This window comes from Ochlerotatus camptorhynchus, unplaced genomic scaffold (assembly GCF_037179485.1).
Source record: "Ochlerotatus camptorhynchus isolate MF236.1 unplaced genomic scaffold, CSIRO-AGI_Acam_v1.1 ptg000079l, whole genome shotgun sequence".
Taxonomy (NCBI): domain Eukaryota; kingdom Metazoa; phylum Arthropoda; class Insecta; order Diptera; family Culicidae; genus Ochlerotatus; species Ochlerotatus camptorhynchus.
In genome coordinates this window covers 1,365,339-1,380,048 of record NW_027040569.1, presented here as the reverse complement: position 1 = coordinate 1,380,048, position 14,710 = coordinate 1,365,339, and the positions used below count along the sequence as shown (strand labels likewise).

The 14,710-nt window shown below is 43.5% G+C and overlaps 1 protein-coding gene across 1 annotated transcript; it reads right to left on the bottom strand.

The window, feature by feature from the left end:
- Positions 1-6,867: 6,867 nt before the first annotated feature.
- LOC135697920 (uncharacterized protein K02A2.6-like) lies at positions 6,868-11,555 on the bottom strand. Its single transcript, XM_065217782.1, has 3 exons — positions 11,460-11,555; positions 7,803-11,065; positions 6,868-7,132 (listed from the first exon to the last, which is right to left on the bottom strand). Exons 1-3 carry the CDS (start codon positions 11,553-11,555, stop codon positions 6,868-6,870), a joined length of 3,624 nt encoding a protein of 1,207 aa, XP_065073854.1.
- Between the last annotated feature and the right edge of the window lie 3,155 nt (positions 11,556-14,710).

Here is a 14,710-nt window from a genome sequence, read left to right as displayed (position 1 = left end):
ACCACGCGAGTTGTTGCTCTACGTTGGGCACTTCAACACGGGAGTGAAACATGGATGCGCAACGGAGTATGGGCGCAACCAGGACGGTTGAATGTCAACGGAGAATGACGGAGAATGTCAACCAACCAGGACGCAAGAAGGACAAAGTCCCGGCATTTCGGACGGAGGATTTCCCACCTCTTCGTGCTCCTCAGCAAAGGCAAGAGAATTCGCGGGTGCATTCCGCTCAAGCAACTTCAGGTGATTCTGCTGGTCAAAGGTCTCCATCCCCCCTGGATTCTGGAGACAACCACCAGCGCAAAACAACAACCCGGATCTGTTCTCAGCGGATGAACTCATGGAAATTTTCGTCAACATGTCCGGTGCTCTTCGTAAGTGCCGCAATAAACCCGAACAGATCCAAGTGCTCGGTAAGTTCATCATCCAGTATGGTGTCTAAACCGCTAACCATCGCTACCTGGAAAGCTTGCTCTGTAAAAGCAAAACAGATTGAGCTTACCGACTTCCTCCGCAAGCACAGCATCGACGTGGGCCTTCTAACCGAGACCCATCTAAAGTCCGGCGACAGCTTCTGGTTGCCTGATCACAACATTATCCGGCTTGATCGCACCAGCTCCAGGGGGGGGGGGGGGTGGTGTGGCGGTCATCGCCAGAAAGGGAATCAAGTTCTGCACTCTGCCCCACGTCCGGACTTCTATCATCGAGGCCGTTAGTGTGGAGGTGGAATCACCAACTGGAAACGTCCGGTTTATCGCTGTTTACTGCCCACGCCTTTCCAAGGTCAGTTGTTTATAAACAGTTGCTACCGCGTCGTCAGCGATGCGCGCTGGCTTAACTAGGTGCTTCGCGAAAGGTCAAAGTAAACATTGATGAGTAAGCATCCTACATAGCCGTTCCTACAGCGAGGAGCATTAATTCTTGTTAAAAAAAACAGACACCGACTTTCCAAGAGAAAAGCTATCTGTCTCGCTTTATATGTACATACTGGAGAAAAACTATTGTGTAGAGTTTAAGTAACAAATTCATGTATAAAAGGTTTCGAATAATAAAGAATCGGGGCAGTTGTTCTGATGAGTTTATTATCCGAGGTTTGCTAGGTGCGGACGAGCACAGTTCCAACCTCAGGATAACTGATTCATCAAAGAGCTTTTTCCATACAGTAGAAATGGAATTACACTGTCTTTCGTTTTACGGAGAAAGAAAGACCACGCGAGTTGTTGCTCTACGTTGGGCACTTCAACACGGGAGTGAAACATGGATGCGCAACGGAGTATGGGCGCAACCAGGACGGTTGAATGTCAACGGAGAATGACGGAGAATGTCAACCAACCAGGACGCAAGAAGGACAAAGTCCCGGCATTTCGGACGGAGGATTTCCCGCCTCTTCGTACTCCTCAGCAAAGGCAAGAGAATTCGCGGGTGCATTCCGCTCAAGCAACTTCAGGTGATTCTGCTGGCCAAAGGTCTCCATCCCCCCTGGATTCTGGAGACAACCACCAGCGCAAAACAACAACCCGGATCTGTTCTCAGCGGATGAACTCATGGAAATTTTCGTCAACATGTCCGGTGCTCTTCGTAAGTGCCGCAATAAACCCGAACAGATCCAAGTGCTCGGTAAGTTCATCATCCAGTATGGTGTCTAAACCGCTAACGATCGCTACCTGGAAAGCTTGCTCTGTAAAAGCAAAACAGATTGAGCTTACCGACTTCCTCCGCAAGCACAGCATCGACGTGGGCCTTCTAACCGAGACCCATCTAAAGTCCGGCGACAGCTTCTGGTTGCCTGATCACAACATTATCCGGCTTGATCGCACCAGCTCCAGGGGGGGGGGGGGGTGGTGTGGCGGTCATCGCCAGAAAGGGAATCAAGTTCTGCACTCTGCCCCACGTCCGGACTTCTATCATCGAGGCCGTTAGTGTGGAGGTGGAATCACCAACTGGAAACGTCCGGTTTATCGCAGTTTACTGCCCACGCCAGTGCACCGCCAACAACGGATTAGGAACTCAATTCAAGAACGACCTGACCGCCATCACCCGTACTAGCTCCCGATTCATCGTTGGGGGCGACCTGAATGCCCGCCATGAAGCTTGGCGGAACCGGAATGGATGTCTATTGTTCGACCACGCACAACATGGACTGTACACTGTGCAGTTTCCGGACGAACCAACTTTTATCTCTCCGGCGGGAAATCCGTCCACCCTGGACTTTTTCCTGTCAAACATCGTACTATCCAAGCCGGAGGCGCACAACGATCTCAGCTCCGACCACCAACCGGTGGTGACTGAAGTCGGTGTCAACGTGGTTCCTGCTAGAAGCTGCCTGCGTAAAGACTACCACCATGTCAACTGGGTGATTTAGTTTTAGTGCAATCAAACCCTATGGGGGTAGGACAAAAACTACAGAGTATGTGGCGTGGCCCATACACAGTAATGGAAATTCCTAGTGAACAAACCGTGGTAATACAGAATGGGAAGAAATTAGAAAAAATCCACGTCAATCGTATAAAGCGATACAATGATTAATCAATGAACAATGAAAAGTACGCGGAACAAATTCGTCAGTACCGACAAATAATTATTTATTTATCGATTATTATATACATAATATTTATATTATAATTAAGAACAGAGAGACACACATATTAAAATAACAATTAAAATTTGGATGTTACTCCAGGAGATGGCTATGAAAATGGAAAGAATACTGCGAGCAAATAATAAAAATATTATTGAAAAAAAAAGAAGTGATAAACTGTAGCTAATGTATAAGAGGGATACATGGAATGTTTGTGAGAGAGTGCGTTAGACAAGGGAAAACGTTCCCGGAACGAATGATGTATATGGTGATGATTAAATTGAATAGTAATATAAACAAATAATAAGAATAAAAATCGAATGGATATTATTGACTAAATGATAATGACCCCGGGGTATGTAGATATAAAATTAAGTATTGTTATTTGAAAATGAATTTATGGAATAACCAGAATGATAAGAGACAATTGAAAATTGTAAAGAAAAAGTATATATTAAATTTCAATTGGGATTAATAAGGAATTGAACAAAATGTTCAAAACATGCATATATGGAGATGGAAACATGAAAGCGAAGCTTCAGATAAAGTTTAAAAAAAATGAAAACAAAGGTAAAAACATATATAGTTAATAATAGTAAACAGTATTTTCTAATATAATTAGTGATGAAAACATTTCAAAGAGATACAAAAAAATTCGACCTATATGTAATGCATGCAGTAATTGAATGATTCAGCTAATAAAACAAATGTATTCATCAAAAAAGAGCAAAATATTTTGCAGTACGATTTTGAATGGATCGAAGAGCTAAGGATTGACATTACAGCACACAATATGGGTTAAATTACTGAAAAACAATTACAGATTTATACAATAATTTCATTAAAAAAAAAAAAAATTTCACGTTGAAAAATAATACTTATTTTTTTTTTTTTTTTTGTTAATTACTTTATTTGTACAGGCTCATTCGAATAAACTTTACAGAGCCAAGTTATCATTTTCTTTATACATTATAAATGTCTTAAATCTAAAATTAAAGGATTGGAACCGATTACTCGCGGTCTTCTCGAGGTTAGTGGATGACAATTGTTTGGATCGGGAGAGGGAAAAGGAGATTTGGAATATGATTTATGATTCAAAAATTTCACTATTTCTAAAACAAATACTTAATCCTATCGACGTTATATCAACTCTGTAATTATGCAATTATTACAGAAACAAATCTACAAAAAAAAAAATACACACACACATACAAAACACAAACTAAACACAAGGTTAATCAAATTTACAATCTATGGTTAATATTCTTCAAGAAAACATATATGAGTTGCATAAACTCCAGATCGCGTCTAGCCAAAATATCCCGAACTGGAACATTAGGTTGTCTACCTCGAGCCCGAAGGGAATCATACAACTCGGATCTGACTCCACGGTGCTCAGCACATGACCAAGTAATGTGATCTGCGTCCTGGTAACCTTGTCCACATTCACAGAGATTACTGTCGCCCAGCTCAACACGGAACAAGTGAGCGTTTAACGAGTAGTGATTGGACATGAGGCGAGACATCATACGAATGAAGTCTCGACCCACATCCAACCCCTTGAACCAAGGACACTTCGACACCTTAGGGATGATTGAATATAACCATCGTCCCAAACTCCCTTCACTCCATTTATTTTGCCAGCTGGCGAGGGACTGTTGACGATAAATGAAGAAAAATTCGTCGTAGGCGATTTGTCGATCGTAAATATCGCCTTCCATAGCGCCCACCTTTGCAAGCGAGTCCGCCTTCTCATTGCCCGGAATCGAGCAATGAGATGGGACCCATGCAAAGGTGATGACAAAAGATCTTAAAGATAAAGCACTTAGAAGCTCTCGTATTTTCATGAGAAAATACGAGGAGTGCTTTACCGGCCTCATGGAGCGAATAGCCTCGACAAAACTGAGACTATCCGTAAAAATAAAATAATGATCTGGTGCAAGTGAGGCGATCGTTTCTAGCGTATAATGTATTGCCGCCAGTTCAGCAACATATACGGAACAAGGAGCATGAAGCATTCGAGAGGCGCTATGAAATTCGTTATAAATACCAAAACCAGCGGACGCCTCTATTAGTGATCCATCTGTGAAGAACGATCTTGCGGAATCAACTTGGCCAAACTTTGCAGCGAAAATTGACGGAGCAATCATGGAACGATGATGCTCTGGGATTCCGCGAATCTCTTGCGTCATGGATAAATCAAAATGAACAGAATTGTCGAAGTCGGAGAAGCAAACACGATAGGGATTATGCTGCGAAGGGCTGACATCCTGTGTTATGTACACGTAGTACAATGACATAAAACGAGTTTGAGGGTTTAGCTCAAGAAGCTTCTCAAAGTTTGCAATCACCAGTGGGTTCATAATTTCACAACGGGTGAGGAGCCTGAGGGATAATTCCGAAAACCGATCAGAGAGTGGCAACATGCCCGCTAACACTTCGAGACTCATCGTATGAGTCGAGTGCATGCATCCTAACGCGATACGAAGACAGCGATACTGGATCCGTTCCAGTTTGATGATGTGCGTTTTAGCCGCCGACTGGAAGCAAAAACTACCGTACTCTAAAACCGATAAAATCGTTGTCCGGTACAACGTTAGAAGATCTTGCGGATGGGCTCCCCACCACGTTCCGGTAATTGTTCGGAGAAAATTGATCCTTTGTTGGCATTTCCGCTTCAGATACTCAATGTGGGATCTCCAGGTGCATTTTGAATCGAACCAGACCCCAAGATATTTGAAGGACATAGAATGAGTGATCGGTTTACCCAAAAGTTGAAGCTTTGGTTGTGCTGGGCTATGCTTCCTAGAAAAAACGACCAACTCAGTTTTCTCCGTGGAGAATTCGATACCTAGCTGGATAGCCCAAGTAGACAAATTGTCTAAGGTATCCTGTAAGGGTCCTTGCAGGTCGGCCTCTCTGGGTCCTGTCATAGACACTACTCCGTCATCTGCAAGTTGTCTCAACGTGCAGTTGTCCCTTAGACAATTGTCAATTTCTCTGACGTAGAAATTATACAGAAGGGGGCTTAAACATGAGCCCTGGGGGAGACCCATGTAGCTAAATCGTGAAGCTGTAGAGTTTCCATGAGAAAAGCTCATATGTTTCTCTGACAGCAAATTGTACAAAAAGTTATTAATTAATGGAGAAAGGCCACAAGCGTGGAGTTTGTCTGAAAGGACTTCAACCGATACTGAATCAAAAGCCCCCTTAATATCCAAGAAGACAGAAGCCATTTGCTCTTTATTAGCAAAAGCCAACTGAATTTCAGTGGAAAGCAACGCGAGACAGTCGTTCGTTCCCTTGCCCCTACGGAAACCAAATTGAGTATCTGAGAGTAGGTGGTTCAACTCAACCCATTTGTCCAGACGAAAAAGGATCATTTTCTCCATCAATTTTCGAATGCACGATAACATCGCAATGGGACGATACGAATTGTGATCTGACGCGGGTTTTCCAGGCTTTTTAATGGCTATAACTCTCACCCGCCTCCAATCATCCGGAACAATATTGAGCTCCAGGAACTGACCAAACAAGTTCAACATGCGCCTCTTAGCGACGTCTGGGAGGTTCTTCAACAAGTTGAACTTGATTCTATCAGCCCCCGGAGCCGAATTGCCACACGAAAGGAGCGCGAGTGAGAGTTCCAGCATTGAAAAAGGCTGGCTGATCTCGTCTACCGAATTCGTCGTTTCGCGAGGAATCATCTGTGCCGGCACGGAATCAGGACATACTTTTCGCGCGAACTTGAGAATCCAACGATCTGAGTACTCCTCGCTCTCGTTGTTCGAAGACCGGTTACGCATCCTTCGCGCCGCGTTCCAAAGCGTATTCATCGACGTTTCGCGCGATAACCCGTCCACGAATTGCCGCCAGTATCCGCGTTTCTTGGCTTTGATGAGGCTCTTGAGTTCGCGTTCAAGAGCCGAGTACGCTTCGAAATGTACGGGTGTTCCACGTTTCCGGAAAAGCTTAAACGCGTCGGACTTTTTACGATAAACCTCAGTGCATTGCTGGTCCCACCAAGGGGAAGGAGGTTTCCTACGGAAAGACGTTCCTGGAACCGGCCGAGTTTGAGCTTGAAGCGCGCTGTCTAAGATCAGATTGGAGAGGAAGTTATATTCCTCCAACGGTGGTGTCGTGATTTCCGGTGGTCTGTTCGCCAGGTGCCCTAACGAACATATGATGATCCATGATCAGGTCTCGCTCGCTGCTGCGGTGCCTGCTGCTGTTTGCGTCCGTCCGCTTTGTCGTCCGACTGCTGAGTGAGCCACGTAATGTGGCACTGTACCTTATGTAGGTGCTTGCTGCGGTGCTTGCTGCTGTTTGAGTCCGTCCGCTTTGTCGTCCGACTGCTGAGTCAGCCACGGAATGTGGCACTGCACCTTATGTAGGTGGCTGCTGCTGTGCTTGCTGCTGCGATGCTTGCTGCTGTTTGCGTCCGTCCGCTTTGTCGTCCGACTGCTGAGTGAGCCACGGAATGTGGCACTGCACCTTATGTAGGTGGCTGCTGCTGTGCTTGCTGCTGCGATGCTTGCTGCTGTTTGCGTCCGTCCGCTTTGTCGTCAGTCAATCGAATGAGCAACGGAATATGGCACAGTTACTTTTATACCATACTCGCTGCTGCTGTTTTGTTTTGCCATTCACCAGTTTAGATAATTTTTACTACATCGAGATTTTAAACGTCCAAATGAAGCTAAAATCCCCTTTTTTTTTCAGCGAGGTGGAATTCAAGGGATACGAAATCTTTCAAGTCTCAAAACAATTTTTATTTCAGGAGATATTTATTTATTTGTCTCTTTCACTTTTATTCTCTACAATACCTCTGTCCTCTACTCTGTTATTTAAAAAAAATGTCTTAATATAATCGTTTTTTTTTTCTTTTTTTTTTTTTTTTTTGTAGCTTTCAAGTCTGAAAACAATTAAATTTTATTTCAGGAGATATTTATTTATTTGTCTCTTTCACTTTTATTCTCTACAATACCTCGGTCCTCTACTCTGTTATTTTTATTAAGAATTAAAAAAAAAATGTCTTAATATAATCGTTTGTTTTTGTTTTTGTTTTATTTAGTTTCTTTGTAGTAGTAACAATATTCATTAGTTTCGTTAAATTATGCCGTCAAGCTCGATTCCTGTGTGACTTCTGCAGTTGCTCTCTTCTATGTAGATCCGTTTTGGAGTGTTCTTCTGTGGTTTGATTATCTTTTGTTATTCAAAAATGCTGTACAGTATCATGTCTTTGAATCTGTTCGGTTTTCTTGTCGCTCGCGATGGACGCTGCATCACTTGTATATTTTCATCTAACGTGTCCTCAAGTTCAATTCCAGTTTCACTTTCATGGTTTTCTGTTTCTGTGTTTGTGATTCCCAATTCAGTGTCATTGTTGACCGTTTTATCAGCAAGCTCTTGTAGATCTTCTGGAACCTTCTTAACCTCCTGAACGTTACGAGAGTATTGAATCCCGCTTTTACTCCGAATTATCACTTTTGCTCCATCTCTTGCAATTATCGAGAATCTTTCAGCAGAAAATTCCGGGTCCGACTTACGCTTCTTCGGAATTGCGACTAAAACTGTATCCCCTACTTGAATATTCGAATCTTTAGCTCTTCTTTGGCTGTCTGCGTATTTTTTACTCTCAAGTTTAGAAATTGCATCCTTCTCCTTAATATCAGTGCGATCTAATATTTCAGTACAATTTGATTCCCAAAGGCTGGGGAATGTCCCACGGAACTTCCATCCCACCAATAACTCAAAGGGTGTAACTCCAAAGCGTGATAGTGGCCGAACTTTGTTATGCGCATGGACATACCTCTCCAAAGCTGTTCTCCAGTTGATATTGTCCAATTTGGCGGCTGCCAAAGCATGCTTGATTCCGATATTTTGTCTTTCTACCGCGCCGTTCGATTGAGCACTCAACGGGATAGACTTTCGTATTTTGATGCCTCTGTCTTCCCATATCTTAACGAACTTATCACTCTGGAAAGGTGGTCCGTTATCGCTCTGTATTGCCATAGGATAACCCCACACTTCAAAAATTTTTGCTAGTGCGGAGTTTGTTGTTTCGGCATCGATGTTCTTTACTTCAATGACATGGATGTACCTGGAGTAGGTGTCAACAACCACCAAAAACTCTCCATGGCCGAAATCTTTATCGGTAAAAAAATCGATTTGTAAGATTTCCCATGGTCCTTGTGGAAGTTCTCTATTTGTAAGAGGAAGTGGTGCGTTTTTCTTCGATAATCTAAGGCATGTTTCGCATTTTTCTATATGCTTCTGTACCTCTTTGCTCATTCCAGGCCACCAGAAGTGGTTACGCAAGATTCGTTTCATTGATGATGTCCCCATATGACCCTGATGTGCTAGTTCCATTGCTTTTGTCCGCAAGTTAATAGGCAATATTACGCGATCCTCCTTGAAAATCAGGGCACCCAGTACTCGTAAATACTTGGCTTGGCATTCGTAGGCTCGCAACTCTGTATTCCATGTACCAGATTTAAGGGATTCTCTGATGTCCGCCTGTTCTTTGTCGTTCTCAGCTTCTAATTCGATTTCGTTCCAATTCATCTTCATATTTCCCATGTCAAAGACGAATAATAAATGTCCTTCGCAAGAGTCGTCGAATGATTCGGCTGGTGTGCTATCGATCACTAATCTTGAGAGAGTGTCTGCAATATTCATGTCACCTGGAACACTCTCGACCGAAAAATCATATGTCTGCAATCTTAGTGCCCAGGCCTCAGCCCGCGAAACAGCCCTCTTTCCAATTCGATGCATGCCTCCAAAAATAAATTCGTTGGATTTAGCATCTGATCTAATCTTAAAGGTTGTACTCATTAGATAATTGGAGAACCTTTCTACACCCCAAACCATGGCCAAAGCCTCTTTTTGAGTATGTGGGTATTTCTGTTCGGCCGAAGATAATGCTTTTGAAGCACACGCAATGACTCTTGGCTTAGAATCGCTATTAAATTGGACCAAAACAGCACCTAAACCATGTGGTGAAGCATCCACGTAGAGTTCGGTTTCATCAGTCTGACAGTAATAGCCCAAGGTTTTGACCTTCGTCCAGGCTTCCCATCTTAAGTAATCGAATTCCTGGTCCAACTCTTCAGACCAGTAGAACCGTTCCGCTCTCGCAAGCTCCCTTAACCTCCAAGTCTTGTCTGCCCGGTTATGAATGAATCTGTCAATGTAGTTTATCAAACCCAAGAAGCTCCTGACTTCATCTTGATTTTCAGGTCTACGGAAATGTTGGATAGCCTTAATTTTCTCGTCCTCTATACTCCAACCGTTAGCTGACAAATTGAAGCCCAAAAACGTCACTTCTTGTTTGTGAAATACACATTTACTTTGATTTAGTTTGACGTTGTGATTTTCCAGATGTTTTAAAACTTCTGCTAGGTTTCTATCATGCTCCTCCTTTGTTTGGCCGACCACTAGGACATCATCCAAGTAGTTGACTGTGCCCTTGCATCCCGACAGTACAACGGACTGCATAATCTCTTGAAAAATGTCAGGAGCATTGCATAAGCCAAAAGGTAGCCGACGACATCTGTATAATGCATCGCCTGAGAAGAAGTTTGTCAAATGCCTACAGCGCTCGTCTAGGACGACATGGAAGAATGCACTTTTAAGATCTATGGTTGAAAACCATTTTGCCCCATGCAGTTCCATTAGTATGGATTCAAAAGTCGGCATTTTAAACGGCGTCCTATAAATGCATTTGTTCGGGCCTCTTAAATCGATGACCAGGCGAATGTCGTTCTTTCCCTTCGGTACTACTAGCAGAGAGGAACAAAAAGATCTATCCATATCTTCCGTAACCGGTTCAATGATTCCAGATGACAAGAGCTCACTGAGTTTCTGCTGGGTCAATCTTTTGAAACCGGCCGGGATATGCGTATACACATTTCTAGCTGGGGGCAAATCCATATTGTAGCGCAGTAGTACTGGTGGAACGTTGAATTTCGGAAATTCCTCTGAGACTGAAGCTGATACTGTGTTCATCATAGCGAGCTCGCATTTCCATATGCTGCCGTATCCACCAATCGGAACTCTTAGCCCCAAGTCTAATAGGCTGTATCGGGCTGCTGTGTTAAAGCTCAATAACGATCGCGCCTCCTCAACAACGTAAAACTTTTCTAAATAGACCGGTCTCTCTTTAGAAACATACAGTTTTGCCGAAAAGGTTGCTGTCACTTTGATTTCTCCCGGTGAAGCATACGCACGCAATGTTTTATCCGATGAGTAACATACGTCATGCAGCTTAGACACGGTGGACTTATTCTGAGCAATCTTGTCCCATATTCTCTTTTCAATAGTATTCACTTGAGCCCCGGAATCAATGAAAAAAATTACACATTTCCCGGCTACTCGGCCAACAACATAAGCATCTTCTTCTGTCGGTGGATCGAAAGCAGGTACAGCGCATTGTAGCTCGTCAGTACAATTGGTAGTTGAAGAAGTTTCAAAATAATCTTCTGCTAGATCCTGTAAACGTAAGGATAATTATAATTGGGTCATTGAAAGTCTTCCTTAAAAGCTCCCTTATCTCACATTCGTTAGCATCGTATGAAGGGTCAATTTTTTTTTTTTTTTGTATGATTGCAGCAGGATGCGACATCGAACCAAAATCGCTTCTTTCAGAAGACACTCGACCCTAACAACCATTCGAACTCATTTATTAAGCCGTCTGCGACCCCAAATATGGAAACCTTCTTAAAGAGAATTTAAAAATTGCTTTACTCAAAATTTTCATCTTTCAAATATTTTATTCGCCTTGTCAAATTATAAGTAACAAACTTTATTTCAAATTCAATTTCAATGTGAGATAAGAAAGCCTCGAAGATATTTCAAATTATTCTTGTTTAACATTGTCTTGTACCTTGCTCTCGTTGTCTTCACTGTTTTGCATAATCGCTGCAAGCTTCGGCCTTGGCTCTTCCTCTCCCGGTTCATCGTGCGCTCGCTTCTGGCTCATTCCTTGACGAGACAGGGCTGAACATGTACGAGCTAGATGGCCTCGGCGGTTACAATTGTGGCACACCTTTTCCAGATTTGGGCAATCATAGGTCCAGGTCCATGATACATGCTGGCACATCGCCAGCAAGTGCTTCTAGATGACCCTTGAAAATTTGATTGTCCACGATGATACGCTCCTCTGCCTCGTCGAGTTCCCCGGAATCTTGGTCCTATTCCACGGCGAAACTGAGCTTGGAGGTCTGTAGCTGGTGATAATGCCGCTATTGTTGCGCTGTTTTGACGGTTTAGTTTTTGATACTCTTCCTCGTTAAAAATCTCCATCTCTCGGTCCCGGACCATCGCGATCAAGCTATTCATATCACCTTGGTTGACCCAGTTGCGGTGGGCTAGAATGCGCACACGACTATCGGTTGTTCCCTTTACAATGGTACGCACTACAGCCTCCATCTCTTCTTCGCTCTTGTAGTCGCATAACTTAGCAGCGGCTGCCACTCGTCGTACGAAACATATGTTAGACTCCCCTTTTAATTGCACAGTGTTCATCAACTTTCCTCGTTGGCCGATGATATAAGTCCTCGACCCGAAATATCGATCCAATCGTGCAATCGTGTTGGAGAATGGATGATTCCGTTCATCCGGCATGTCTGTAGTGGACGATGTTCCCTGCATCACCTCCATTAGTTTCGATCCAGCTTTAATTTTGAAGATGTCCATCTTAGCATGTTCATCGGTGGCATGAACTAGATTGAACGAGGCTGTAATCATTTCCTTCCAGTGCTCGTAGGCCTTCTTATCGATATCAGTCTCACCCTCTGATGGCTTGCATTCCGGAATATTAAAAGAACCGAGGGACATATGGTTCATTGTAGCAATTAGAGACTCGTTTCCTGGTGCTTGATGATCGTCAGAAATAGCATTGCATCTGGCTTGATCGTTTTCCGTACTGTTGACTTCCATAGCGTGAAGTAACTGGTCTTTTTCGGACCGTATAGTAGCCAATTCATTTTTGACTGCTAACAGTTCCTCCAATAGCCTCTTCTTTGAGATTTTGCTTTTTGATTTCGGTTTCGCTCTGTAACAAGAAAGACACAATCTCACTTATTATGTTTCGGCAATTAAGGTCAATTGCATTTTAGGATACTGCCTCGACTACAGTTCCGTTTATTTATTTTTTTTTTGCTTTGGGCACTCTGCTTCACCAATCAGAGGCCAATTGTGTTTTCAGGATACTGCCTCGACTACAGTTCCGTTTACTTATTTTTTTTTGTTTTTTTTTTTTTTGCTTTGGACACTCTGCTTCGCCAATCAGAGGCCAATTGCGTTTTCAGGATACTGCCTCGACTACAGTTCCGTTTGTACTTCTCTTATGAGATTATAATTATACTTACAGATTGGGAGATGAAGCGGTTCCAGTACCAGCTGCGCCATTGTCGTGATTTCCGGTGGTCTGTTCGCCAGGTGCCCTAACGAACATATGATGATCCATGATCAGGTCTCGCTCGCTGCTGCGGTGCCTGCTGCTGTTTGCGTCCGTCCGCTTTGTCGTCCGACTGCTGAGTGAGCCACGTAATGTGGCACTGTACCTTATGTAGGTGCTTGCTGCGGTGCTTGCTGCTGTTTGAGTCCGTCCGCTTTGTCGTCCGACTGCTGAGTCAGCCACGGAATGTGGCACTGCACCTTATGTAGGTGGCTGCTGCTGTGCTTGCTGCTGCGATGCTTGCTGCTGTTTGCGTCCGTCCGCTTTGTCGTCCGACTGCTGAGTGAGCCACGGAATGTGGCACTGCACCTTATGTAGGTGGCTGCTGCTGTGCTTGCTGCTGCGATGCTTGCTGCTGTTTGCGTCCGTCCGCTTTGTCGTCCGACTGCTGAGTGAGCCACGGAATGTGGCACTGCACCTTATGTAGGTGGCTGCTGCTGTGCTTGCTGCTGCGATGCTTGCTGCTGCTTGCGTCCGTCCGCTTTGTCGTCAGTCAATCGAATGAGCAACGGAATATGGCACAGTTACTTTTATACCATACTCGCTGCTGCTGTTTTGTTTTGCCATTCACCAGTTTAGATAATTTTTACTACATCGAGATTTTAAACGTCCAAATGGAGCTAAAATCCCCTTTTTTTTCAGCGAGGTGGAATTCAAGGGATACGAAATCTTTCAAGTCTCAAAACAATTTTTATTTCAGGAGATATTTATTTATTTGTCTCTTTCACTTTTATTCTCTACAGGTGGAAGCCCTTCTACCGACGTTAGGGCATCTTCTATCACATTCTTGAACTTTGTCCAATCGATATTACGGGTAAGATCGTACGCGACGTTAACGGGTTCCGACGGATTGAACCCACTGGCAACTGAAACTTTGATCGGCAAGTGATCACTACCGTGGGGATCTTGGATCACATTCCACGTGCAATCCAACGATAATGAGTTAGAGCAAAGTGTGAGGTCTAATCTACTTCCATTCGAGGATGGGCCAGCCAAACGTGTTACTTCTCCATTGTTAAGAATTGTCATATTAAAGCTGTCGCAGAGGTCATATATCAAAGTAGAACGGTTGTCATCATACAGTTCCCCCCAGCCTGTACCGTGGGAATTCAAATCTCCCATAATCAACCGTGGAGCAGGAAGTACCGAACAGATATCTGAAAGTTGTTTGCGATTAACAACGGCTCTAGGAGGAATATAAACAGAAGCAATACAAAGGCTCTTACCTTTAATAATAGCCTGACATGCAACAACTTCAATACCTGGAAATTGTGGAAGATTCACTCTATAGAAGGAATGGCACTTTTTGATCCCCAAAAGTACCCCTCCTCCACGCGAATCCTCACGATCCAGTCGAATAATGTTAAAATCATAAAAAGGAAGATCGATATCTGAAGAGAGCCAAGTTTCACAAACAGCAAATGCATCACAATCATTATTGTGAATTAAAAACTTAAAAGAATCTAATTTAGGAATGAGACTTCGACAATTCCACTGTAGAACAGTGATCAAATCCCCGACCTCGTTTGGAAAATTATCCATCGAAGGAAATGATTGCTGCAATGAGGGGCCACTTCAATGTCAATTGCTTCAAGAGGGTCTTCACAGAAGGAAGCATTGCCAGAACAATGCTTTTGAGAGGATCAGAAATATTGAGGTACTTGAGAATATCGTCC